Source organism: Aquarana catesbeiana, linkage group LG08 (assembly GCF_042186555.1).
Source record: "Aquarana catesbeiana isolate 2022-GZ linkage group LG08, ASM4218655v1, whole genome shotgun sequence".
Classification (NCBI taxonomy): Eukaryota; Metazoa; Chordata; class Amphibia; order Anura; family Ranidae; genus Aquarana; species Aquarana catesbeiana.
In genome coordinates, this window is record NC_133331.1 from 10558447 (window position 1) to 10584111 (window position 25665).

General features: G+C 44.9%; 1 protein-coding gene across 1 annotated transcript in view; it reads right to left on the reverse strand.

The window, feature by feature from the left end:
• The window catches only part of ARMH3 (armadillo like helical domain containing 3), a 213076-nt gene that overhangs the window by 171234 nt on the left and 16177 nt on the right, over positions 1 to 25665 (reverse strand). The window contains exons 2-6 of the mRNA XM_073595364.1: positions 17509 to 17624; positions 10617 to 10673; positions 5729 to 5875; positions 5496 to 5603; positions 3774 to 3866 (exon numbers count right to left, since the gene is read on the reverse strand). Coding sequence (XP_073451465.1) covers positions 3774 to 3866; positions 5496 to 5603; positions 5729 to 5875; positions 10617 to 10673; positions 17509 to 17610 — 507 coding nt within the window. The 5' untranslated portion in view covers positions 17611 to 17624. The remainder of the gene's footprint in view (positions 1 to 3773; positions 3867 to 5495; positions 5604 to 5728; positions 5876 to 10616; positions 10674 to 17508; positions 17625 to 25665) is intronic.

Genomic DNA, 25665 nt, shown 5'->3' on the forward strand with positions numbered 1-25665 from the left:
TTGATACGTGAAAAAAAAAAAAAAAAAAAAAAAGTATATAAAATGTATGTATATACCATATTTATCAGGCATACAACACACACCCTAATTAAGAGGAGAGGGAAGTTTCAGGGAAAAAAAAAAACTTTCCACAGCCCCCCCCGCACATTACACAGACCCCCCCCCCCTGTACATTACACAGTCGTCCCCCCCCCCCCCCCCCCGCACAATACACAGATCCCCCCTGCACATTACAGAGACCCCCCCCCCTGCACATTACAGAGACCCCCCCCCCCCCCGCCCATTACACAGCCGCCCCCCCTGCACATTACAGAGATATTTAGAAGCTTCGGTTAACAATGACACAGGAGGAGGAGTGTAGTAGAAGGGGCTGGCAGTGATTTTTTTCTTAACTTTAAAGTATGCTGGCGGAGCTTTCCAAGGGCCAGGAGACGCGGGGCAGGCGGCCGGCCTGACACACAACCGACCCCCCCCCGTTGGTAATAAAAAAAAATTTAAATACTGGCATATAACATACATGCACTGTTTACCCTCTTATCAGGGGAAAAAAAGTGTGTGTTATACACCAATAAATACTGTATATCACATAATAATACCACCCACCCAAGCACAGGGAATATTAATATACCCAATAAAGTGCCCTGCCCGTGCATAAACTCACTCCTCAATTCATGTGTAAAAAAAAAAAAAAAAATCAAAAACTTTTACCCCCTTTCTGCCCAGGCCAATTTTCAGCTTTCAGCGCTGTCGCATTTTGAATGACAATTGCGCGGTCATACTACACTGTACACATATGACGTTTTTATCATTTTGTCCAAACAAATAGAGCTTTCTTTTGCTGGTAGTTAATCACCACTGGGGTTTTATGTTTTGCTAAATAAAAAAAAATAAAAAAAGACAGAGCATTTGGGGGGGGGGGGGGGGGGGGGTTCTGTTATAAAGTTTTGCAAAAACAGTTACTGTCCTTCAGAAAAATTTTGCCCAAAATCTATTCTGCTACATTTCTTTGGTGAAAATAACCCAAATCAGTGTATATTATTTAGTCTGTAGGAAAGTTATAGAGTCTACAAACTATGGGATATATATCTGAAAATCAATCAATCCTGATGTACTGATCTCATTTCTTGAGGCCCAAAAAAGCCAGAACAGAACAAATACCCCCCAAATCACCCTTTTTTGGAAAGTAGACAGCCTGAAGTATTTGGTAAGAGGCATGGCAGGTTTTTTGAAGTTGTAATGTTGTCATACTTTTTTGGAAAATGAAAAAAAACGAAAAGAAAAAAAATTTCAGAATATTTTTTATTTTAATTTTACATAATGTGGCGGTGATCAGGGACACAAAAAAAACATTTTATATTCACTTTGCTACAATGTAAAGTAGTGAGTGTACAGCTTGTATAACAGTGTAAATTTGCTGTCCCCTCAAAATAACTCAACACACAGCCATTAATGTCTAAACCACTGGCAACAAAAGTCAGTACACCCCTAAGTGAAAATGTCCAAATTGGGCCCCAAAGTGTCAATATTTTGTGTGGCCACCATTATTTTCCAGCACTGCCTTAACCCTCTTGGGCATGGAGGTCACCAGAGCTTCACAGGTTGTCACTGGAGTCCTCTTCCCCTCCTCCATGATGACATCACGGAGCTGGTGGATGTTAGAGACCTTGCGCTCCTCCACCTTCTGTTTGAGGATGTCCCACAGATGATCAATAGGGTTTAGGTCTGGAGACATTCTTGGCCAGTCCATCACCTTTACCCTCAGCTTCTTTAGCAAGGCAGTGATAGTCTTGGAGGTGTGTTTGGGGTGGTTATCATGTTGGAATACTGCCCTGCGGTCCAGTCTCTGAAGGGAGGGGATCATGCTCTGCTTCAGTATGTCACAGTACATGTTGGCATTCATGGTTCCCTCAATGATCTGTAGCTCCCCAGTGCCGGCAGCACTCATGCAGCCCCAGACCATGACACTCCCACCACCATGATTGACTGTAGACAAGACACACTTGTCTTTGTCCTCCTCACCTGGTTGCCCCCACACACGCTTGTCACCATCTGAACCAAATACGTTTATCTTGGTCTCATCAGACCACAGGACATGGTTCCAGTAATCCATGTCCTTAGTCTGCTTGTCTTCAGCAAACTGTTTGCAGGCTTTCTTGTGCATCATCTTTAGAAGAGGCTTCCTTCTGGGACGACAGCCATGCAGACCAATTTGATGCAGTGTGCGGCGTATGGTCTGAGCACTGACAGGCTGACCCCCCACCCCTACAACCTCTGCAGCAATGCTGGCAGCACTCATACGTCTATTTCCCAAAGACAACCTCTGGATATGACGCTGAGCACGTGACCTCAACTTCTTTGGTGGACCATGGCGAGGCCTGTTCTGAGTGGAACCTGTCCTGTTATACCGCTGTATGGTCTTGGCCACCGTGCTGCAGCTCAGTTTCAGGGTCTTGGTAATCTTCTTATAGCCTAGGCCATCTTTATGTAGAGCAACAATTCTTTTCTTTTTCAGATCCTCAGAGAGTTCTTTGCCATGAGGTGCCATGTTGAACTTCCAGTGACCAGTATGAGAGAGTGAGAGCGATAACACCAAATTTAACACACCTGCTCCCCATTCACACCTGAGACCTTGTAACACTAACGAGTCACATGACACCGGGGAGGGAAAATGGCTAATTGGGCCCAATTTGGACAGTTTCACTTAGGGGTGTACTAACTTTTGTGAGATTCTGTATGTATACACACACACTATATATATATATATATATATATATATATATATACACACACACACACACACACATATATACATATAACACATATACACATTATAATTTTTTTAATTTTTTTTTTTTCTACAATGTTTTTTTTTTTTTTTTTTTTTTTTTTTTTTTTTTTTTACACACACTGCGAAAAGATCAATCTGTTACCATAGTATCATTTTACTGCTCTGGGGAAGTGATCGGGATTTTTTTCTTTTACTTATTATGTTTGTTTATAGCAGTGTATTGCATCGCTATAAGGAAGCATTTTACTGAATGTAACTGAATCGTTCGATCTGTTTTGTTGCGATTAACCGTGATTGGTCAAAGCTAATCACATGGTACAGATGGGCTGTGATTGGTCCTGTCTGTACCATGTGATCAAATTCACCAATGCCAGCTGCAGAGACAATGGGAACATGTTACATGGTCCACCCTAAAAATAGGTGGAACATGTAACATGTTCCCAAAGGTGAACTTCTTTTTCAAGGCGGAGACAAAAAAAAAAAAAATCACAATTTCTACCTCTAAATTTTAGCGAACCCTTTTTCGCTCTACTAAAAATGTGTTTATGTTCGTGTCCCATCTGCAGAGATTCCCCAACACCAAGAAAGTGAGGGGCAACCTAAAAAAAAGGGACTTCGATGGCAATACAAACCTGACATAGGCTCCAACCGTTTCCAGCTAGAGCTGTGCTTTAGGCCCCCCATGCACACAGCATGGTTTTTTTTTCTCCCTTCCCCTGGATGCCTTTGCTCTAGTGGAGGTAAAATCAGCGTTAAAAATTCGCCCCAAAGCCACGTTTTCAAGCATCTGGGCGTTCATTCATTACATTGGAGTGCGTCTAGATACATTTATATGCATCAGGCGTTTTGTTTTTTGCGGCACTGTGCAGGAGGCCGTAAAATGATACTAAAGACCCATCTGTATAATAACCTTTTCCTGTCCAATTCCGACCCAGTCTGTATTCAATCGTACGAAATGAGCGCTAGAAAATCGAGATTTACTCACCGTCACCAGACAGAGCAGCAGCTTCAAGCAGAGGCTCTTTAAGCTCTCAGAGCCGTCCCCACACAGGAGAATATCCAGACTTTCCATCAGGTTCTACGGACAGAGCAAAGCGTATTATACTCAAAACAAAGACTGTTCACCGAGGTGCTAATGCTAAAAATATTCCATGTCTGATAAAAAAAAAAAAAAAATACACATTATATATAAAAAAACATAATACATAATAATACACATTCACTTTATCGGATGATATTTGTATCGAAAGTATCCACTTGCAGACCAAGGCTTTTCCGGAACTTTTTGTTTACAAATTATATATATATATATATATATATATATATATATATATATATATATATATATATATATATATATATATATATATATATATATATATTTTTTTTTTTTTTTTTTTTTAGCAGAGATTCTAGAGAATTAAATGGCGGTTGCAATTTTTTTATGTCACACGGTATTTGCGCAGCAATTATTCAAATGCATTTTTTTTTTTTTCGGTAGAATAACACTTTCATGAATTAGAAAAACCAAAAACCAAAACCACAATATTTACCCCAATTTTTTATAATGTGAAAGATGGATACCCAACATGTTATGCTTTAAAACTGCGCACATTCGTAGAATAGCAACAAACTACGGTGGCTTTAAAGCGGACCTTCAGTCATTTTTTTCAACTTTCCAGCAATTAAATCTTCTGCCCTTTTTGTTGTTGTTTTGACTTTGGATAGTAAAATATTTTTTTTTCCGCCAGTAAATCCCTTATACAGCCCACTTCCTGTCTCTTGTTTGCTAATAAGCCTAGGCTTTATGACATCACGCACAGCTCTCTCTCTCTTTCTCTCCCACGCTCGTGAGAGTTTGCCAGGAAGGGAGGGAGGGATGAGTCATAAGAGGGCCAATGAGAGCTGCATAGCTGAAGGTGTGCCTCTGTGTGTCTGTGTAAATCCAGGAAGTGAACAGGCAGCAGCTTCAGCTGCCCACAGTTAAAATGGCTGCAGCCAGACTCGGTGGAGGGAGATTTCTGCAGCATAATTTGGCAAGTACAGAATCGCAGTATATATAAAATAATATGCAATGTGGTTGGAGGGAAGCTTCAGATTGGCAAAGATGTTTTTACTACAGATTATGTGAGCGGACTGCAGTTGCTCTTTAAAAGTGTCGCCTATGGATAGTAAAATTTACGTTGTTTCCCACCGTTGCAATTTTAAAAGCGTGACATGTCTGGTATCTAGTTACTTGCCGTAACATCAGCTTTTATATTTTGCAAAAAAATTGAATTATGAATTTTTTTTTGTTTTTTTGCATTACAATCCCCCCAAAAAAGTGTATTTTTTTTCTCCAAAAAAATTGCGTTTGAAAAATCCCTGCGCAGATACCATGCAACATAACAAAATGCAACACCCACCATTTTATTCTCTCAGGCCTCTGCTTTATTTAAAAAAAAATGTATAAATTTATATATTATATATATATATAATTTATTAACATACAAATATACATTATATATATATATATATATATATATATATATATTTATTTATTTATATTAACATACATATATATATATATATATCTCTCTCATTTGGGGGTTCAAAGCAATTTTTCGAGCAAAAAATACTGGATTGTTACATGTTAACAGAAAATGCCAGAAAGTGCCGGGAGCTGAAGTGGTCAAAATGAAGGTGGCTTCTTCTATGGGACACTCACCTTCATTCGAAGTTCCGCCTTATCGAACCCCATCAGCATGTTAATGATGTCAAACCCCGACGTTGGCTTGTTCTTTTGATGAACGCCCCGAATTAGAGCACACAGGGTCTGCAAAGAAAAGTTAAATATCTTAGGATGTGGAAAATGTATTTCATGAAGGACCCGCCTATTCCAAGTAAAAAAAAAAAAAAAGATTTCATCTTCAGAGAAGAACCAAGTGGGGGACGAATTACCTGTAATGCATTGACCACCCGGATCTGGTGCTCAGCCTTCAGAGCCTGGATGCAGTGCTGGAACAGGCTGTTAATGTTATCCTTAATCTTCATTAATTCTTCACCATCCAGAGATTCTAGCTTGGCTTCCAAATATTCTAAGTTGACCTGGAGAGAGTTATGGAAAAAAAAAAAAAAAAAGACATAAATCAGGAAAAAGCAATTCTAATGCCGCGTACACACGGTCGGACTTTTCGTCTACAAAAGTCCAACGGACGCCGACGGACTAAAGCTGGCTGGTAATCCGATCGTGTGTGGGCTTCTCCGGACTTTCAGCAGACTTTTTCAGCCTCAAATCCGACGGACTTTAGATTTGAAACATGCTTCAAATCTTTACGTCGTAACTACGACGGACCCCGAAATCCGCTCGTCTGTGTGCTAGTCCGACGGACAAAAACCCATGCTAGGGCAGCTATTGGCTACTGGCTATGAACTTCCTTATTTTAGTCCGGTGTACGTCATCACGTACGAATCCGTCGGACTTTTGTGTGGTCGTGTGTAGGCAAGTCCGTTCGTTAGAAAGTCTGCTGCAAGTCCGCCGAAAGTCCGCCGGAAGTCTGTCGGACAGGCTGTCGGACTTTTGTAGACGAAAAATCCGACCGTGTGTACGCGGCATTAGCCCGTGCAAATTCTCCAAGTTAGCTGTAGATGGACAAGCATGGCTTCCATCCAAAATCTGGGACATTTCCTTTGATCGCAGCAGGCAACTCATCAGTTCTACTGCCACGGTTTAATTCATTTATTGCATTTGGTACATTCTAATCTACCCTGTTTTGCTGTTAGACCAGCCCTGTCAGGACCCGGGTCTGAACCTGCGACCTCTGCTGTCACTGGCGATATATCTCTTCTTGCTGAGCCACCTGGGATGCTGGAATGTTCTCTGAATGATCCTGCCTTGTGTCTGGTTTTTCTTGAACTTTGAAACCTTTGCGCCTCCCATGAGATTCCGATTTAAGCTCCGCCTTTGCACTTCTTGCTTGCCAGATTATTGTGCTCTCTCCAGCCAATATCTCACTCCTGCTGCCATCAATATCTTCATCATTACTTGTTACCGAACGTTGGCTTGTTCCTCAACTATGCTTCTGCTTGAACCCAACCTGCAATCACTTCTTACCGACCTTTGGCTTGTCTACTGACTACACCTCTGCTTTATCTCAACCTGCTACCACTTGTTACCAACCTTTGGCTTGTTTACTGACTACGCCTCTGCTTGATCCCAACTTGTTACCGACCTTTGGCTTGTCTACGACTCTGCTTGATCCCAACCTGCTACCACTTGTTACCGACCTTTGGCTTGTCTACTGACTACGCCTCTGCTTGATCCCAACTTGCAACCACTTGTTACTGACCTTCGGCTTGTTTACCGACTATACTTCTGTTTGATCCCTACCCGCTATATCTGCTACTGGACCCCGGCTTGCTCACCTCCTGGTGGGGAGATTCTGAGGACCGTGACCTGGTATTAACATGCAGCAAAACCCATCCCCAACATCAGGAGCTCTGGTGAATCCCGGTTAGTGCTTAGACCCCGAACCTTGAGTGAGCCCGCGTCATCTGCCAGGGCGGCCTGCTCGTCAGTGGGAGCCTCTCTACTGCTATAACGACTGGTCTCAGAGCCTGACCCCTGACCGTGACAAGCCCCTCGTTAGACACTCCTATGTTCATTATATTTTCTGCTTTAGGGCTCCCTTACTCTTCCTTCAACTTTACCACACACTAAAGCATCTACCATATCAACATGCTTTTTTGGTGTGTTTTTGATGCTTCTGTGATGCTTTTTGAAGTGTTATTGAAGCTTGGCAAATCCCTGTGTGTTTTAATTTTCTATTTGTTTTAAAGGGGCCCAGTAGAACTCCAGCTCCTTAGCAGCCCCATTAAGCAGATCCCCAGTTCATTAGTAGCCCTGTTTAGCAAGTTCCCAGCTCAGTAGTACCCACATTCAGCAGATGGCCTGCTCAGTAGTACCCCCAGGTCTGCTGATCCCCCCCCACTCAGTACAACCCCCCCAGCCCACTCAGTAGTAATCCCCAGCTCTGATGATTCCCCCCGCTCAGTAGTAGCCCCCAGCTCTGCCGATCCCCCGCTCAGTAGTACCCCCAGCTCTGCTGATCCCCACCCCCCACTCAGTACAACCACCCAGCCCACTCAGTAGTAATCCCCAGCTCTGCTGATCCCCCCACCCAGTAGTAACCCCCAGCTCTGCTGATCCCCACCCCCCACTCAGTACAACCACCCAGCCCACTCAGTAGTAATCCCCAGCTCTGCTGATCCCCCCACTCAGTAGTAATCCCCAGCTCTGCTGATCCCCCCACCCAGTAGTAACCCCCAGCTCTGCTGATCCCCCCACCCAGTAGTAACCCCCAGCTCTGCTGATCCCCCCACCCAGTAGTAACCCCCAGCTCTGCTGATCCCCCCACCCAGTAGTAACCCCCAGCTCTGCTGATCCCCCCACCCAGTAGTAACCCCCAGCTCTGCTGATCCCCCCACCCAGTAGTAACCCCCAGCTCTGCTGATCCCCCCACCCAGTAGTAAACCCCAGCTCTGCTGATCCCCCACCCAGTAGTAAACCCCAGCTCTGCAGATCCCCCACCCAGTAGTAAACCCCAGCTCTGCAGATCCCCCACCCAGTAGTAAACCCCAGCTCTGCTGATCCCCCACCCAGCAGTAACCCCCGGCTCTGCTGATCCCCCACCCAGTAGTAACCCCCGGCTCTGCTGATCCCCCACCCAGTAGTAACCCCCGGCTCTGCTGATCCCCCACCCAGTAGTAACCCCCAGCTCTGCTGATCCCCCACCCAGTAGTAACCCCCAGCTCTGCTGATCCCCCACCCAGTAGTAACCCCCAGCTCTGCTGATCCCCCACCCAGTAGTAACCCCCAGCTCTGCTGATCCCCCACCCAGTAGTAACCCCCAGCTCTGCTGATCCCCCACCCAGTAGTAACCCCCAGCTCTGCTGATCCTCCGGTTTGCTGATCCTCCGCTCTCTCTGGTCACCGCTCAACTTCCCCAATATTGCTCCCACACTGCTCACCACATGTGTGACATTGCTAGTTTCTCCTATTCTGGTCCCCCAGCTCTGCTGATCCTCTGCCGCTCAGTCCTCTCTCTCCGGTCCCCACTCACTTTCCACTGTGTGCCATCTGCTAGTTGCTCCGCTCCAGTCTGGAGCCCGCTGACCTTTCTGTTGCTCCACTCTGCACACCAGATGTGATGTCTGCACCAGATACTCACAGAATATATACACATGAACCGGTAGTGACTGCTAAGGACATCTTTCCAGTTCCCTTGTTGGTTTCCCAGTGCATCCTGGGATATCTCATACCTCCAAAACAAAGCAAAGCTAACACTGCATAAAAGCCTTTTAGAAGCTGCAGGTACTGTAAGCAGGCTTTATCATAGGACTTCTATGGAGGCTTTAGAGATGCTTTGAAGCACTAAGAAAATGACATGGGGGATCATTTTTTGAAGCGAAGCAAACAACGTGTGACCAGGACTGTAAGATTTTATTTAGTGACAGGAGCTTTGATTGGCGTTCAAAGTGCCGTAAAAAAAAAAAAAAAAAAAAAAAAAAAACAACATGTCCAATGGCACATTTTGAAGCAAGTGTAAACGAGCCCTTGCCCTTGTGGAATATGGAGGCTTTTTAGCAAGAAATGTCTTATCGTCACTCAACAAATACCCAGAAAACATCCTTTGTAAATAACTGACATTGTATTCTACTTCTGAGTCTTCTTGGTGAATTGACGCTGCCCGTGGATCTTGTCAAGTCAGCAAGTTGCCATATTGCCCATACTCAGGAGGTATGACTTTTGCATAAAAACGATATCTGAGACAAACTAAAGCCAGGTCCATGCAGACACTCAATTGTAAACATTGGATCAAAAACCCCCATGTTCTGCAAGCCTAACATTTATCTACAAGATATTTTTTTTTTTTTTCTTCATCTTGCAGGCCCCAAAATGCTCCAAACTCCTCAAAAATCTGTCACAAATGGAAATATCCAAGAATTGTCACGGCTGTGCTCAGCCCTTCCTTCTCTGAGCTGGCCGGCTAATTGCCAGCTCCTATCTCTCCACAGTTACTCACCTATTGATGATATCCTGCTCGTCAGTCCTGCCTACTTAAGCTGTCCGAGTCCAGAGGAGCTCTGTCTTTGCCTTGGTCAACATCACAAGAAACCATCTCCTGCGTTCCTGTTTAAAGACTGGCTTTGCTGACATCCCTTCTGGCTCCAGATCCTGCTTGCTGTTCCTCTACATTGATCCCTGACTTCTGGCTTGGCTGACTATCCGTTATGTTTCTGAACTTTGGCTATGTTTAAACTACGTTTGTTCTTTTTACTTTTATTATTAAACAAGTGCGATTTAACTGTACTTCTGTCTCGGTCTGATTTCATGGTTTCTGACAAGAATCTTGTGAAGACTTGGATGGATGAATGAATAGGAAGCGCTCTGAGGCTTCCTGTTCATTCAAAAACTTAAGCACAGTAAACTTCAGTGATGAATGGACACAGAAGCGATTGGTACCAATCACTCTGCTCATTCATAAAAGAAGGGGCCAGTAAGCTTGACATATATACCCCCCCCCCCCCAAACTCCATCCTGAACAATCCCTGAGTGCACTCAGCAGCTGCCAGTGGGAGAGGAGGGAAGCCATCAGCTCTGCGGGGGAGGGGTGGGCACACAGGGGGGGACCAGGAAGAGGGTGGAAGGGGACACAGACACTATAACCAATCCCTCTGCAGCGCTGACGGAGGGAGAAAGCCGGCAGCACTGCAGAGGGAGACAAAAAGGGGGGGGGGGGCGAGGAGAAGATAATGGAAACAAGGAGGAAAAAACATGAGCGGTTACCTTCATAAGAAACAATTCATCCCAGAATCTCGGGTTAAATTTGGTGGGATCATCTTTCTACAGAAGAAGAAAAATAAGTCTATTAAAGTCACAAGGTTACAAGTTGTTTACAGACAAATCAACTTCAATAAAAAAACAAAAACAATATATCATATACAATTGCTACACAAGCCATTTTGGGGTCAATTCACTAAGAGTTAAATAACAGCCAATAAAATGCAGGAAAATAGCGATTGCGGTAAATCGGTTTTGAGAGTGCAATTCACTAAGAAATTTACGTTAAACGAATGCGGTATTTATTGCATTTTTTTCCATGCAGTAATTTACCGCATTGAGCTGGTTGCTAAGGAGCGGGCTGGGAAGCCGGGCCGCCACATCCTTAACAACGGATGACTCATCAGCTGTCAGCGGGTTTCCCACTGAATGTAAAAAATAAACAAAACATAAAAAAAACAAAAAGCAATAAAACACACACGTCAACAATTAAAAATGATGAAAAAAAAATGAACACAGTGTAGGGTCCCCCCCCCCCAGTCCATACCAGGCCCTTCAGGTCTGGTATGGATTTTAAGGGGAACCCCACAACAAAAATTGACAGTTACTTACCGGTAACTGTTTTTCTAGGATATCTTCCAGGACAGCAGGCCTGAGGGAGGAGGCTCTCATCTCTCAGGTGTGCCGCCCTGGAAGATGACTAGAGAAAAATGTTTTTTTTTTTTTTTTTTTTTTTTTTTAAATAGGCGTTGGGTCCCACCCCGTTATCGTTAACCATACCAGGCCACATGTCCTCAACGTGTGTGGGGGGGGGGGTGCTTTGATGATGTTGATGGGGACAAGGGCCTCTTCCCCACAACCTTGGGCTTTTTCTCAGACTCAGCCTGGGTTCACACTATTGACTAACACAGACATTGCATGCGATTCACGCCGCATTGTTGTTCAGATCACATGCGATGTCTGTGCGATGCAAATTTAGCCATACAGTTTATATGGCTGAACTCGCATTGCATTTGCACGAAAATGCTGAAGGAGCCTTTTTTTTTCCCCCCCGCACTAGAATCGGATCGCATGGGTGTTCACACCCATGCGATCCGATTCCTGTCTGAATTCACAGTTCGCACTGCGATCTGCGAACCAATCTGGGGGTGTCATTAACTTTGCATTGACACCCGCAGCTGTTCGCAGAGGGCATTGTGAACTGCCTTGCGAGGGAGATGCGATGCGGGAACCCGGCACTTGGAATTGCACCGGTTCCCGAATTGCAATAGTGTGAACCCAGGCTTACTACAGGTATAATATTTGTAACATCATGTCTCAAATGCCACTGGAAATGTTTGCACAAGCTGTGCTCTAATAATACAATGGTAACATAGATACTACTATTGTGTGTCAGTTGGCAGTAAGAAGGTTCCATTGTATTCTGTTTAGGCAATGCATTCTTTTTATATAATTTTTGTACCTTTTGGCACATATGTATTCATGCTTTGCTCTTATTGTTCATGTTTTTTGGTTTTGTTTCAACTTTCTAAATGCATTTAAAAGGCGACACACGCTTAATTTTTCTTTTATTTGATGCATACAGGTAACCAAGGTCAACAATAGCTTGACCCTTTGACATGAAAGACATGATATAACCAATGCCCTGTTTATTACAATAGTATTGTCTAGAGGTTGAATAGGGAAATGTTTCACCCACAGAAAACTAATGTAAAAGGAAGTAGTGAAAAAAACATACATCCCATGTGGGTTGTCTACCTAAATTTTCTAAATAAAAGGCCAGCAGTATAAGCTGGCAGCAGGGCTGCATAATGACATAACAACAAGGATGGTCTGTGCCGGAAGAAACTACACCTGAGGAGGATGCTGTTGCCCGATTTCTTTCAATCGTTAGTAGAGTAGAGCCTGAGATCCTCGTTGCCTACAGAGATCGTGAAGCTGCTATAGCCTGAGCTAAGTAACGTTTTAGCGCATGCTCGACATCGCCAAAGTGCCGGTCAGGGACAGCAGACACACAACAGGATATAGTCAAAGACTATGGGCATGATACCAGAGGTGGTTAGAGACTGTGGACACGACACTAGAGATGGTCAGAGACTGTGGGCATGATATAAGAAATGGGCAGCAGACCCAGATGGTCAGAAACTGTAGACGTGATATGATGGGCAGGACTGGGGACTTGCTGCAGGAGATCGTAAGAGACCGCAGATATGGTCAAAGACTGCGGACTTGCTGCAGGAGATGGTCAGAGGCTGCGGACACGACCCTAGAGATGGTCAGAGGCTGCGGACACGACCCTAGAGATGGTCAGAGGCTGCGGACACGACCCTAGAGATGGTCAGAGGCTGCGGACACGACCCTAGAGATGGTCAGAGGCTGCGGACGCGACCCTAGAGATGGTCAGAGGCTGCGGACGCGACCCTAGAGATGGTCAGAGGCTGCGGACGCGACCCTAGAGATGGTCAGAGGCTGCGGACGCGACCCTAGAGATGGTCAGAGGCTGCGGACGCGACCCTAGAGATGGTCAGAGGCTGCGGACGCGACCCTAGAGATGGTCAGAGGCTGCGGACGCGACCCTAGAGATGGTCAGAGGCTGCGGACGCGACCCTAGAGATGGTCAGAGGCTGCGGACGCGACCCTAGAGATGGTCAGAGGCTGCGGACGCGACCCTAGAGATGGTCAGAGGCTGCGGACGCGACCCTAGAGATGGTCAGAGGCTGCGGACGCGACCCTAGAGATGGTCAGAGGCTGCGGACGCGACCCTAGAGATGGTCAGAGGCTGCGGACGCGACCCTAGAGATGGTCAGAGGCTGCGGACGCGACCCTAGAGATGGTCAGAGGCTGCGGACACGACCCTAGAGATGGTCAGAGGCTGCGGACGCGACCCTAGAGATGGTCAGAGGCTGCGGACGCGACCCTAGAGATGGTCAGAGGCTGCGGACACGACCTTAGAGATGGTCAGAGGCTGCGGACACGACCCTAGAGGTGATCAGAGACTGTGGACGTGACCCTAGAGATGGTCAGAGACTGTGGACACCACCCTAGAGATGGTCAGAGACTGTGGACACGACCCTAGAGATTCCCCGGGGAATCACAGTGTTTTTTCTCCTCTTTGGCAACATTGCCTGCGCCTTCCTGGGCTGCCGCTCCGTCCTCCCGCAGAGACAGGCTGTTTACCGTCCTGGCCTCCCCGCCAGACTGCGTCGTGTTTGGAGGCATCCCCGGGGAATCACTGACTGTTCCCTTCCCCCTCTTCTATCAGGAATCACATCTGTCTGTTCTATATACCGCTCCTAAATGTAAGTTGATACTTTGTTTTTATATTGGTGAATAAATGATTTTACTTAGTGGCGCTCCTCTCTCTCTTTTTTACCTAGAGATGGTCAGAGACTGTGGACACGACCCTAGAGATGGTCAGAGACTGTAGACACGACCCTAGAGATGGTCAGAGACTGTAGACACGACCCTAGAGATGGTCAGAGACTGTAGACACGACCCTAGAGATGGTCAGAGACTGTAGACACCACCCTAGAGATGGTCAGAGACTGTAGACACCACCCTAGAGATGGTCAGAGACTGTAGACACCACCCTAGAGATGGTCAGAGATTGTGGACACGACCCTAGCGATGGTCAGAGATTGTGGACACGACCCTAGAGATGGTCAGAGACTGTGGACACGACCCTAGAGATGGTCAGAGACTGTGGACATGACCCTAGAGATGGTCAGAGACTGTGGACACCACCCTAGAGATGGTCAGAGACTGTGGACACCACCCTAGAGATGGTCAGAGACTGTGGACACGACCCTAAAGATGATCTGAAACTGTGGATACAATGCTAGAGATGATCAGAGACTGTGGACATGACACTAGAGATGGTCAGACACTGTGGACATGATATTAGAGATGGTCAGAGACTGAGGACATGACACTAAAGATGGTCAGAGACTGTGGTAATGACACTAGAGATGATCGGAGACTGTGGATTGGACCCTAGAGATGGTCAGAGACTGCAGACATGATACAAGAGATGGTCAGAGACTGCAGACATGATACAAGAGATGGTCAGAGACTGCAGACATGATACAAGAGATGGTCAGAGACTGCAGACATGATACAAGAGATGGTCAGAGACTGCAGACATGATACAAGAGATGGTCAGAGACTGCAGACATGATACAAGAGATGGTCAGAGACTGCAGACATGAAACAAGAGATGGTCAGAGACTGCAGACATGATACAAGAGATGGTCAGAGACTGCAGACATGATACAAGAGATGGTCAGAGACTGCAGACATGATACAAGAGATGGTCAGAGACTGCAGACATGATACAAGAGATGGTCAGAGACTGCAGACATGATACAAGAGATGGTCAGAGACTGCAGACATGATACAAGAGATGGTCAGAGACTGCAGACATGATACAAGAGATGGTCAGAGACTGCAGACATGATACAAGAGATGGTCAGAGACTGCAGACATGATACAAGAGATGGTCAGAGACTGCAGACATGAAACAAGAGATGGTCAGAGACTGCAGACATGGTACAAGAGATGGTCAGAGACTGCAGACATGCTATAAGAGTTTTTGGACACATAACAGGGAAATAGGGAAACACACATTCATTTCTGCAGGGGTCCCAAGGGCCGCACATAAAGTGCCACAGGGCCATATGCGGCCCCCCAGGCTACAGGTTGGGCACCAGGGTGCCGAATTGTATATAGCCATGTGCATGGGGATGAAGGTGGAAATCCCCTTTAATAAATAACTTCCTTGTGAGCAAGACACTGCAACTAATCACAGGAAGCCGTTTATTTCCCGCGATAGAGACCACCTATTAATTAATTCTATAAATAGCCCGGCGATGGCAATTCACAGGAGACAAACAAGCCCCACATTCTTACAAGGCCTGTAACCGCGGTGACGGGACGGTTCAGCGGACGGGTTACTCGTTGTTCTGTCTGTTTGTAGAACAATCCCACTTTGGGAAGACCCGAGCGATCCCCTCATTATTCCGGCACGCTTCATCAGTCCTTATATTACCATCCTTCTCTTTTATTAATTTAAAAAAAAATGCCATGGCAACAAAAGGAGTTAAGGCGGCTTAGTCGCTATGGCAACCTTTCAAAATTCTAAAAAAAAAAAAAGAAAAAAATCTTTTTAAAAATCGTCCCGCGTTACATGAATAATGACATGAAGTGCAGGAGCCGACATTAGGCCGAACGACGAGGGCGATATCTCCGGGAAAACAGATGGCATTGTTCCGCAGACAGGGGACGCTAAATATAAGAAAAAAAAAATTATCTGAAAAAAAACAAAAAACGTTACCTATGGAGGGAAGGGGATGCATCGGTCGGTGGTTGCTGGTGGTAGATATACAACACTAAAGTGAACCGGTCATGTCAGAAGGACATTGGCCTGGTTAAATATAAGTGAAATGTTGGTAACAAACTGTATGAAATGCAATTTAAAAAAAAAAAATTAAAAAAATAAATATAAATAAAAAAAAAATTTAGATTGTCCCTTGCGTCTTTACTCACTAAAAAGACGTAATAATAATAATAATAATAATAATAAATTGAGCTCATGTGGTCAGCCAAAGAAATACAAATAAAGATAAAAAAAAATAAAGACAACCCCCCCTATTGGGTCCATGGCGGGGTTGTCTTCTGTGAGGCTGGGCTGAATACATGAGCTCAATTATGATTAGAAAAATATATTATGGAAAAATTCCCGTATATACTCGAGTATAAGCCGAGTTTCTCAGCACATTTTTTTTATGCTGAAAGTGCCCCCCTCGGCTTATACTCGAGTCAAGCACTTATCTGCAGCAGAAAATGACATTTTCCGGACAGACATTGGGGCCCCCGTATCTCAGGGCCACTTGGTGCCAAGAACCCCAAATTTGGCGTGCAAACCCAGTGGAACTAGGACCCCAACATATCCAAAGCTGGGGTTCCTAGCACCAAGTGGCCCTGAGATACGGGGCCCCAAATTTGGTTCGGAAAATGTCATTCTCTGCTGCAGAAAAGTGCTTGATATTTTCCGAACCTTATTTGGGGCCCCGTATCTTAGGGCCACTTGGTGCTAGGCACCCCATCTTTAGTCCGACTGGGTTTACACACCAAATTCGGGGTTCCTAGCACCAAGTGGCCCCGGGATACAGAGCCCCAAAGTCGGTCAACTGTGTCCATCTGCAGCAATGTCATTTCGGGACCCTTTGGGTCCAGAGACTCCAAATTTTGGCTGCAGCTAGAGGGGCATCTAGGAACCCTTAACTACCGAGTTTGAAGTTCGGGGGGCCTATGGCTGCAAATTGGCAGAGTGAGGCTGCAAATGGGCATTGCTGACCCTCTTTTTCCACTTACAGTAACTGCTGCATTCTCACCCTCGGCTTATACTCGAGTCAATAAGTTTTCCCAGTTTTTCGTGGTAAAATTAGGTGCCTCGGCTTATATTCGGGTCGACTTATACTCGAGTATATACGGTATATATTTTTAAAAATCTTTATTAGAATCTGTTTGGCCGATTACATGAGCCCAATTTAACATTATTAATAATATTACATAGAGCTCTTGTGATCAGCCAAACAAAAATTATAATAAATAAAATTATAATAATAATAATAATAACAGGTTCCCATAATAATAAATTGAGCTCATGTGGTCAGCCAAAGAGAAACAAATAAAAGATAAAAAAAATAAAGCCAACCCCCCCTCCCCCCCATCGGGTCCATGGTGGGGTTGTCTTCTGTGAGGCCGGTCCCTGGTGATTGGGAAGTTGGGGACCGCTGACGTAGCCAAAAAATAATGATATCATTTCATGGATATTACAGAGTAGCCAGCTTGCTTACTACAAGTCCATGGCCACGGATCTCCAGCCACCAAGACTTACCGTAAAGATCTCATCGTACATCAACACCACCTTCTCCTTCAACGGCTTCTTGGAGGCCGAGGACTTGCGCAGCAGCCCCACTTTCTTCTCTACTTGTGCCATGGCTTACACATAATCTGCCAGAAAGACGGAGAAAACAAAAAAACAAAAAATTTAAATTCTCAATTTTTGGACTTGAATTATCTTTACATACACTACCTAATTTTTCCAGTTTTCATTGAAATTTTACGCAGTTTAAAGTGATAATAAAGTCTTGTTTTTTTTTTAAATAACAAGCATGTTATACTTACCTGCCCTGTGCAGTGGATTTGCACAGAGCAGCCCGGATCCTCCTCTTCTCGGGTTCCCCTCGCCGGTGCCCCTGGCCCCTCCCTCCTGCCCGAGTGCCCCCCACAGCAAGCAGCTTGCAATGAGGGCACCCGAGCCGAGCCGCCGCTCTCTGTGTCCATTCAGACACAAAACCGTGGCCCGCCCCTGGCCCTTGATCTCTCCTCATTGGCAAATTGACTATGATTGACAGCAGCAGAAGCCAATGTGCGTCTCAGCCAGCCAGGAGGGAAAATGTTGGACAGCCGAGTCTCTCGTGCAACATCGCTGGATAGAAATAGGGTTACGGAAAGTATTAGGGGGGGGGGGCTGGCCGCACACTAAAGGCATTTTATCTTAAAGTGGATGTAAACCCGAAATTTTTTTTTTTTTTTTGATAATATATTGTAGAGTATAAGATTTCCTATCATCTGAGCCCAGTCTTGCCACACAGAGTTAATCCATCTCTGAGCAATCCTCTTATTGTTCAGTGAGACAATTCTTGACAAATTGAGAAAAACTTTATCAAATCCTCCCCCTTGCTGTGAGTGACAGCCTAAGACATGCATTATTTTTTAATTCCCTCCCCCACTCCTTTCTTCAGCAGCTCTGCAAGGATTGGCTGTTCCACACCTCACCAGGATTTGGCATTCTGAAGTCATGTGGTGACTTTCCTGTCTTTTCATTGGATGTTAGAGATCATAGCAGAAGTTCAGTGTAAGAAATACACAGGAGAAAATGCATATTGACAAGGGGAGTGTCGAGGTGGGCGGGGAGCCTACTGACATCACGACTCCTCCCACCGAGCTCCAGACAACAGACCCCGCCCACATAATCTGCAGTTTTTCGGGTCTAATAACAGACAGAGGGGAGACATTTGACAGGTAAAGATACCTGCAGGAGGCATGTATATCCTTATAGATAACCCCTATGGCAGGAGTTTAGAAAGGATGACATTGGGTTTACATCCACTTTAATGCATAGAATACATTAAAGGGGTTGTAAACCCTTGTGTTTTTTTGCATTAAGGTGAAAAAACTGCTGTCATCGACCGGCCCCCCCAACCACAACCCCCCCCCCCTCCGTTTTACTCACCTGAGTCCTGTAATTCCCACGCCGGAGACACGCTCTTCCCCTCTGCCGGCTGTCTCGGCTCTTGATTGGATAGATTGATAGCAGCACAGCCATTGGCTCCCGCTGCTGTCAATCAAATCCAATGACGCAGGCGCCGGGGGGGGCAAGGTAGGAGTCCAGCATTCTGCGTCTATGGACGCAAATGCTGGACTAGGAAGCGCACCCACAAGGTAACCCCCCCCCCGCAGGAGAGAACTTCTCTAGGGGGTTATACGATGCGGGGGAGGAGCTACCAGCACCGCCTGGGGACCCCAGAGAACGAACGGCACAATGGAGGCAAGTATGATATGTTTGCTATTAAAATAAATAAAAATAAAAAAAAATATAGCTTTACAATAACTTTAAAATAAAAAAAATAAATAAACTTCTGCCTTTAGAACCGCATTTAATGTCTCAATGTACTCTGAAAATAAAAGATATAACAACATAGAACAACTAAAAAATTGGACATAAATGTGATCCCGATTGTGGCTTTGGGTCTACCAGACCTCCTCCTTTCAAGAGTTTCCTCCAGTTTCCAAGTGCCTTTTGATGGTGTAGGAAACTGTACACACTGACACCTTGGCTTAATTTGCACTTTCTCTAAAAAGGAAAGACTTATGCCCCGTACACACGATCAGACTTTCCGATGCGAAATGTTGGATGTGAGCTTGTTGGCGGAAAGTCCGACCGTGTGTATGCTCCATCGAACATTTGTTGGGGGACTTTCCGCCAACAAATGTTGGCTTGAATGGAGGAGAAGATTTGGATGCCGCACACTGGATGTAGTCAAAAAACTTCACTTTATTGAAAAAATGGGATCATCAAAACAACAAGACTGTCATGCAGAAAGTACAGGTAAGCTGACGCATTTCGCATTTAGGACTGAGTGCTTACTCAAGCTATGAGTAAGCACTCAGTCCTGAGTGCGAAACGCGTCAGCTTACCTGTACTTTCTGCATGACAGTCTTGTTGTTTTGATGATCCCATTTTTTCAATAAAGTGAAGTTTTTTGACTACATCCAGTGTGCGGCATCCAAATCTTCTCCTCCATTCAAGCCTGCTTTGCCTAGCATTCAGCCAGCACCTGGAGCTCTTCTGCTCTGAAACTTCTACTTACACCTGGGTCAGTGTCAGCCTGAGCGGTGGAAACACTTTCTTTGCTTGTCTGCATCTAAGGATATAAACAAATGTTGGCTAACAGGTTCTCAAAATTTCCGCCAACAAAGTTTTGTTGTCGGACTTTCCGATCGTGTGTACACAAGTCCGTCGGACAAAAGTCCATGCATGATCGGCATCAAGTACGAGCCGGAAGCCCTCGGTCTTGTAAAACTACCGCTTGTAATGGTGATATCAGGTACATCTTGTACGTCACTACGTTCGTAATTGTTGGCCAACATTTGTGTGACCGTGTGTATGCAAGACAAGTTGGAGCCAACAACCTTCGAACAAAAATCCACGGTTTTGTTGTCGGAAAGTCCGATCGTGTGTACACGGCATAACACTTCTAAGGGGTATAATGGTCTGTCTGTCTTCCCTTATTAATTGCCTTTTTTTCCCCCCTCATCATTCTGAGAGCAATATATTATTTCCTGCCGTACAATACTGTCCAAATATTGCTTAACCACTTGCCGAACAGAAGACGGTTATCGGCCCTCTTTTCCTCTCGCTGACAGCATGAGAAGAGGAGAGCCAATAACTGGCTTGTGTAAAAGGAACATCAACACTGATAATCCGGGAACTGATCATCAGTATCCTATCAGTGCAGTCCTAACAGTGCCCACCAGAACCTCCTCCTCAGTGTCCCCCATCAGTGCAGTCTACCAGTGCCCAGCAGTGCTGCCAATCTGTGCCCACCAGTACCTCCTCAGTGCCCCCTATCAGTGCAGTCTACCAGTGCTGCCAATCTGTGCCCACCAGTACCTCCTCCTCAGTGTCCCCCATCAGTGCAGTATACCAGTGCCCAGCAGTGCTGCCAATCTGTGCCCACCAGTACCTCCTCAGTGCCCCCTATCAGTGCAGTCTACCAGTGCTGCCAATCTGTGCCCACCAGTACCTCCTCAGTGCCCCCTATCAGTGCAGTCTACCAGTGCTGCCAATCTGTGCCCACCAGTACCTCCTCAGTGCCCCCTATCAGTGCAGTCTACCAGTTCCCAGCAGTGCTGCCAATCTGTGCCCACCAGTACCTCCTCCTCAGTGTCCCCTATCAGTGCAGTCTACCAGTGCTGATAATCTGTGCCCACCAGTACCTCCTCAGTGTCCCCTATCAGTGCAGTCTACCAGTGCCCAGCAGTGCTGCCAATGTGTGCCCACCAGTACCTCCTCCTCAGTGTCCCCCATCAGTGCAGTCTACCAGTGCCCAGCAGTGCTGCCAATCTGTGCCCACCAGTACCTCCTCAGTGCCCCCTATCAGTGCAGTCTACCAGTGCTGCCAATCTGTGCCCACCAGTACCTCCTCAGTGCCCCCTATCAGTGCAGTCTACCAGTGCTGCCAATCTGTGCCCACCAGTACCTCCTCAGTGCCCCCTATCAGTGCAGTCTACCAGTGCCCAGCAGTGCTGCCAATCTGTGCCCACCAGTACCTCCTTCTCAGTGTCCCCTATCAGTGCAGTCTACCAGTGCTGCCAATCTGTGCCCACCAGTACCTCCTCAGTGTCCCCTATCAGTGCAGTCTACCAGTGCCCAGCAGTGCTGCCAATGTGTGCCCACCAGTACCTCCTCCTCAGTGTCCCCCATCAGTGCAGTCTACCAGTGCCCAGCAATGCTGCCAATCTGTGCCCACCAGTACCTCCTCCTCAGTGTCCCCTATCAGTGCAGTCTACCAATGCTGCCAATCTGTGCCCACCAGTACCCTTCTCAGTGTACCCTATCAGTGCAGTCTACCAGTGCCCAGCAGTGCTGCCAATGTGTGCCCACCAGTACCTCCTGCTCAGTGCCCCCTATCAGTGCAGTCTACCAGTGCTGCCAATCTATGACCACCAGTGCCTCTTATCAGTGTCGTCTATCAGTGCTGACAATCTGTGCCCACAAGTGCTGACAATTTGTGCCCACCAGTGTCTCTTATCAGTGCCCCCTATCAGTGCAGTCTACCAGTGCTGCCAATCTATAACCACCAGTGCCTTCTATCAGTGCCGTCTATCAGTGCTGCCAACCTGTGCCCACCAATCCCTCCTCAGTGCCGCTGTTCTGACGAGAAAGTTCCCCTCGGCGGATAAGGACCCCCCTGTACTGCGCAGGCGCAGCGCTTGCGCAGTACGAGCCGGCGGAAATAGCCGAAGCCGAATAGTTGTAAATCAGCTGTACACGGCGCCTGTAACAGGGCCCCTCGCCATGCTTCGGGCAGGGTCTCGCTCAGCACTTTTTTATTCTCCCTCTAGGTCCACTTGGATGGTGGGGCTTGAACCTGGACCCAGGGCGCAGGCGCCGTGTACAGCTGACTGAAGGTTTTCAGCTTCGGCTATTTTCGGCGGCTCCTTTGTCGTTCTTACTGCGCAAGCGCTGTGCCTGCGCAGTACAGGGGGGGTCCTTATCCGCCGGGGGAACTTTCTCGGCAAGACACCGTCTACCAGCTGCAGTTGCCAATCACGGAGGTCGCACTCAAGGGTGCCACCTACAGGCTTGTTTTGTCTATGATGCCCACATGACAGGTCTTCTGTTCTCTTATCTTTATACAAATAACACAGCAGAAGATCTATGCACTAATATTATTTTATATTAACGATCCCTGACCCCCCCCCCCCCCCCCCCCCGCCCCCGCCCCCCCAGGTTATATTGAATTTATACATCAGAAGTGAGTCATAAGGATGAAACCATCAATTTACTGTCATAAGGAGTTTCTGCAAAATGTATTCAATTAGACCAAACTAAATTGAATTATAATTAAATCAGATCATCTCAGTAAATGAAGTTGGTAACCCAATTAAAAGGGCAAAACACATCACAATAAAGGACGGGTTGTTGCTGTGTAAAAAGTATGCAGCCGAGGAAAAACTACTTCAACTGGTAGCCAAAATTAAATTTATATAAATTGTTAAACACAAAATAGAGCTTTCTTTTGGTGGTATTTGATCAGGGTTTACTAGAAGTTTTTTTTTTTTTTTTTTTTTTTTTTGCAATATTAAACATAATAAAACATAAGGAAAAAAAAAGGAAGAAGGAGGAAGAAGACTGAAAATTAAAAAAAAAAAAAAAAATATTATATATATTTAAATTAAATATATTCGTGAAGAAATTGTATTTTTTTATTGGATAGGTTCTATAAAGTAAAATATATATATATAATAAATTTATGAATAAAAAAAATAATCTCAATACGTGTATATTGATTGGTTCTTGTGAAAGTTATAGCTAATGAGATTATATATATATATATATATATATATATATATATATATATATATATATATATATATATATATATATATATATATATTTTTTTTTTTTTTTTTTTATTTACATGTTCAATGCGGCTCTCCCTCACCCGGTATTTTGGATATCGGTTCCGCTTATCAAGAGGTATCCATCAGGATCTGAAGTCTTCTTCGGCTGACCGCTGATACATTGATATACCCTAGAAGGGAAAGTGTGTGTGACCCTCTGTAATCAAGGGTCCACTCTGGGAGATGAGCGGCCATTTTTTTTTCCCCAATGGTGGAGGTTTACCCGCGAAGTCACCTCCATGTTTACCATATTTTGGCAACATTGAAGATATCACACATTGGTGTACTTTTGATATATGGACTTGTCAGCGCTGCACTGTCTATTTACATTTTTACTGCATGGGATTTGAATGATTGACCCCGAGTGTTCAGCAGCTTTTAAAAAAAGGGTCATTAATTATTGCACTGGTTGTTTTTTTCTATATTTATTAGGAAACTAAATAAAACAAAAATAACAAACAAAATAGATAGATAAGATAACAGATAAGATAAGATAATAAATAAGATAAATATCTATATATCTAGATAGAGAAGAATAGAGATAGAGAAGAATAGAGATGGAGAAGAATAGAGATGGAGAAGAATAGAGATGGAGAAGAATAGAGATGGAGAAGAATAGAGATGGAGAAGAATAGAGATGGAGAAGAATAGAGATGGAGAAGAATAGAGATGGAGAAGAATAGAGATGGAGATAGATATATAGAGAGATAGAGAGATAGAGATCGATATATAGAGAGATAGAGAGATAGAGATAGATATATAGAGATAGAGATAGAGATAGATATATAGAGATAGAGAGATAGAGATAGAGATAGATATATAGAAAGATAGAGAGATAGAGAGATAGAGAGATAGAGAGAGAGATCTATCTATCTATATAATTTACTGCATTTATCTGCGTATAACACGCACATTCATTTTCAGGGAAAAAAAATGTAAATTTTAAATAAGGAACTTTGAAGCAGTGCCAATCTGCAGCCTCACCATTGCTATTAATGCAGCCTGATCAAGTGCCATCAGTGCAGCAGCCTCGCCCCTGCTTTCAATGCAGCAGATTCACCATTGCCATCAGTGCAGCCTGATCGATGCCCATCTGCAGCCTACAGGGGACAGGGAGGGGGACGGGACGAGAGCCGATAGATTACATACAGTGAGAATCTCCTATGATAGACAGAACAGTGGTCCAATGGCGGCCCAGTAGACGGGACTTCCTATTACAGAGGCCACCAAGTAAACGGGAGATTCTCACTGTATGTAATCTGACCGCGCTCGTCCCGCCCCCCCCCCCCCCCCCCCCTCTCTGTTCCCTCCGAGGCAGCTAAAATTGAAGTATTGGCGTATAACACGCACACGCTATTTGCATCCGATTTTCAGGGTGAAAAGGTACGTGTTATATGCCAATAAATACAGTAATAGATAGTTAAATAGACAAAAGATAGAAATATAGATATTAAACAAAAGAATATAATATAGATATGAAACAAAATTTAAAATATATATAAATAGATAAAATAAAAATAGAAGATAGATATGAAAGAAAAGAAAAAATCTATCTAATAAAAAGATAAAATATGAAGATAGATATGAAAGAAAATGAAAAATCTATATAATAAATAGATAAAATAAAAATATAAAGATAGATATGAAAGAAAAATAAAAAATCTATATAATAAATAGATAAAATATAAAGATAGATATGAAACAAAATTAGAAAGCTAAATAATAAATAGATAAAATAAAAATATAAAATAGCTATGAAACAAAATAAAAGAATATACAATAGATAGAGAAATAGAAGATTTCTGTAGTAGAAGATTGGACGGCCTGTGTGATGAGGAGTGTAAAATCAGGGAAATGATCTCCTTCCGCGGATAACGGGCTCACGAGATCTGTGAAGAGGCCGATAATCGGGAGGAGGCCACAGATTGGATACACGGAGCAGACGTATCTAATCGCTTTGCGGCACTCGCTGGCTCGCCCGCGTTCTGGAATCTTCCACTGACATGAGTTACAGAACACACAGACAGGCCTTTGTCTGCCAGCTTGGCTGGAGCCACATCAACAACATTTGTAAAATGAACGCCAACAGAGCCTCTGCCATACAAAATACACAGCCGTCATGGTGTATAAACAAAACACGGAAAATAAAAAAAAAGTCATTCACAGAAATCTAGGGGTTAAAAATACGGGATCTCCTAACCAGTTGTGAGCACTGGACGTGTGTAGTATGCCCCCCCCCCCTCATTAAAGCACACAGGGCATGTGTAGTATATCCATCCCCCCACCTCTACCTGCAATT